Below are 838 nucleotides of genomic sequence, written 5' to 3' on the forward strand. Positions count from 1 at the left end.
AACCTCAAGCTGTGGTAAGACCTTCCTGTTACCAAATGGCCTGTGCAGGATACTAAGAACTCTAAACTGAAAAATGTCTTCTACTATGGGGTAACTGATATATAGGACAGAGGTTCTCAATCTTTTAAGACTTGAGGCACGTCTTTTGAGACTGAAGACACCCCTTGGAACTGCCAGCTCTGGTTTTCACTCCTTCTTTTGCCTACAGAAAAATAGGCAAAGAACTCTGATTACCACTATGGATTTATATTGGAAATCTCTGAGCTTATTTTATGAATCATGTTTGTAAATTAATAGTACTAACATTGTGTGGCATCTTGTAACACCCTTGAAAGGATCTCAAGGCACCCCAGGGCTATGTGGCACCCTGGTTGAGAATCAGTCATACAGGGTGAAATTAAATGGGGATGCATCTTTATTCCCACCTAACAAAAATCCCACCTCTTAAGATGTAGACAGCCCTATCCACTATGGATGACAACTCGGAGCCAATTCTATCAGAAAGATAGAATTCTTTCTTGGCATTGTACTTGCCTGTTCTGACTCTACACTGGCTTCTTTCAGTTTCTTCTCAGTTTCCTCTTTGCATTTCTTCAGGTGTTTGACTGTTTCTTCCAGGCTCTACACAAGGAAAAAAGTGTCACAGGGATGCCTCCCTTTATTCTTCTGAAGTAGGGCATAAAAATATCCAACTCGTGTAATAAAAAAGCCAGGACTCCAGATTGGAAATCTGAATTAAAAAAAAAAAAAATCTTTCCCTTTGTCCTTCCCTGCAAGTCAGATCCTAAACTGCACAGCAAACTACCATCCATGCTCCAACAGGCAGGTATAGGGAAAG

General features: G+C 40.7%; 2 protein-coding genes across 5 annotated transcripts in view; one reads left to right on the forward strand and one right to left on the reverse strand.

Annotated features, from left to right (window-relative positions):
* Window positions 1–838, forward strand: part of GTF3C3 (general transcription factor IIIC subunit 3) — a 79,367-nt gene that overhangs the window by 46,695 nt on the left and 31,834 nt on the right. The gene's annotated exons all lie outside the window — the stretch shown is intronic.
* Window positions 1–838, reverse strand: part of CCDC150 (coiled-coil domain containing 150) — a 37,367-nt gene that overhangs the window by 4,273 nt on the left and 32,256 nt on the right. For all 3 annotated transcript variants that reach the window (XM_025209946.1, XM_025209944.1, XM_025209945.1), the window contains one exon: window positions 535–621. In XM_025209946.1, the coding sequence (XP_025065731.1) occupies window positions 535–621 (87 nt within the window). The remainder of the gene's footprint in view (window positions 1–534; window positions 622–838) is intronic.

This window comes from Alligator sinensis, unplaced genomic scaffold (assembly GCF_000455745.1).
Source record: "Alligator sinensis unplaced genomic scaffold, ASM45574v1 scaffold784_1, whole genome shotgun sequence".
Lineage (NCBI taxonomy): Eukaryota > Metazoa > Chordata > Crocodylia > Alligatoridae > Alligator > Alligator sinensis.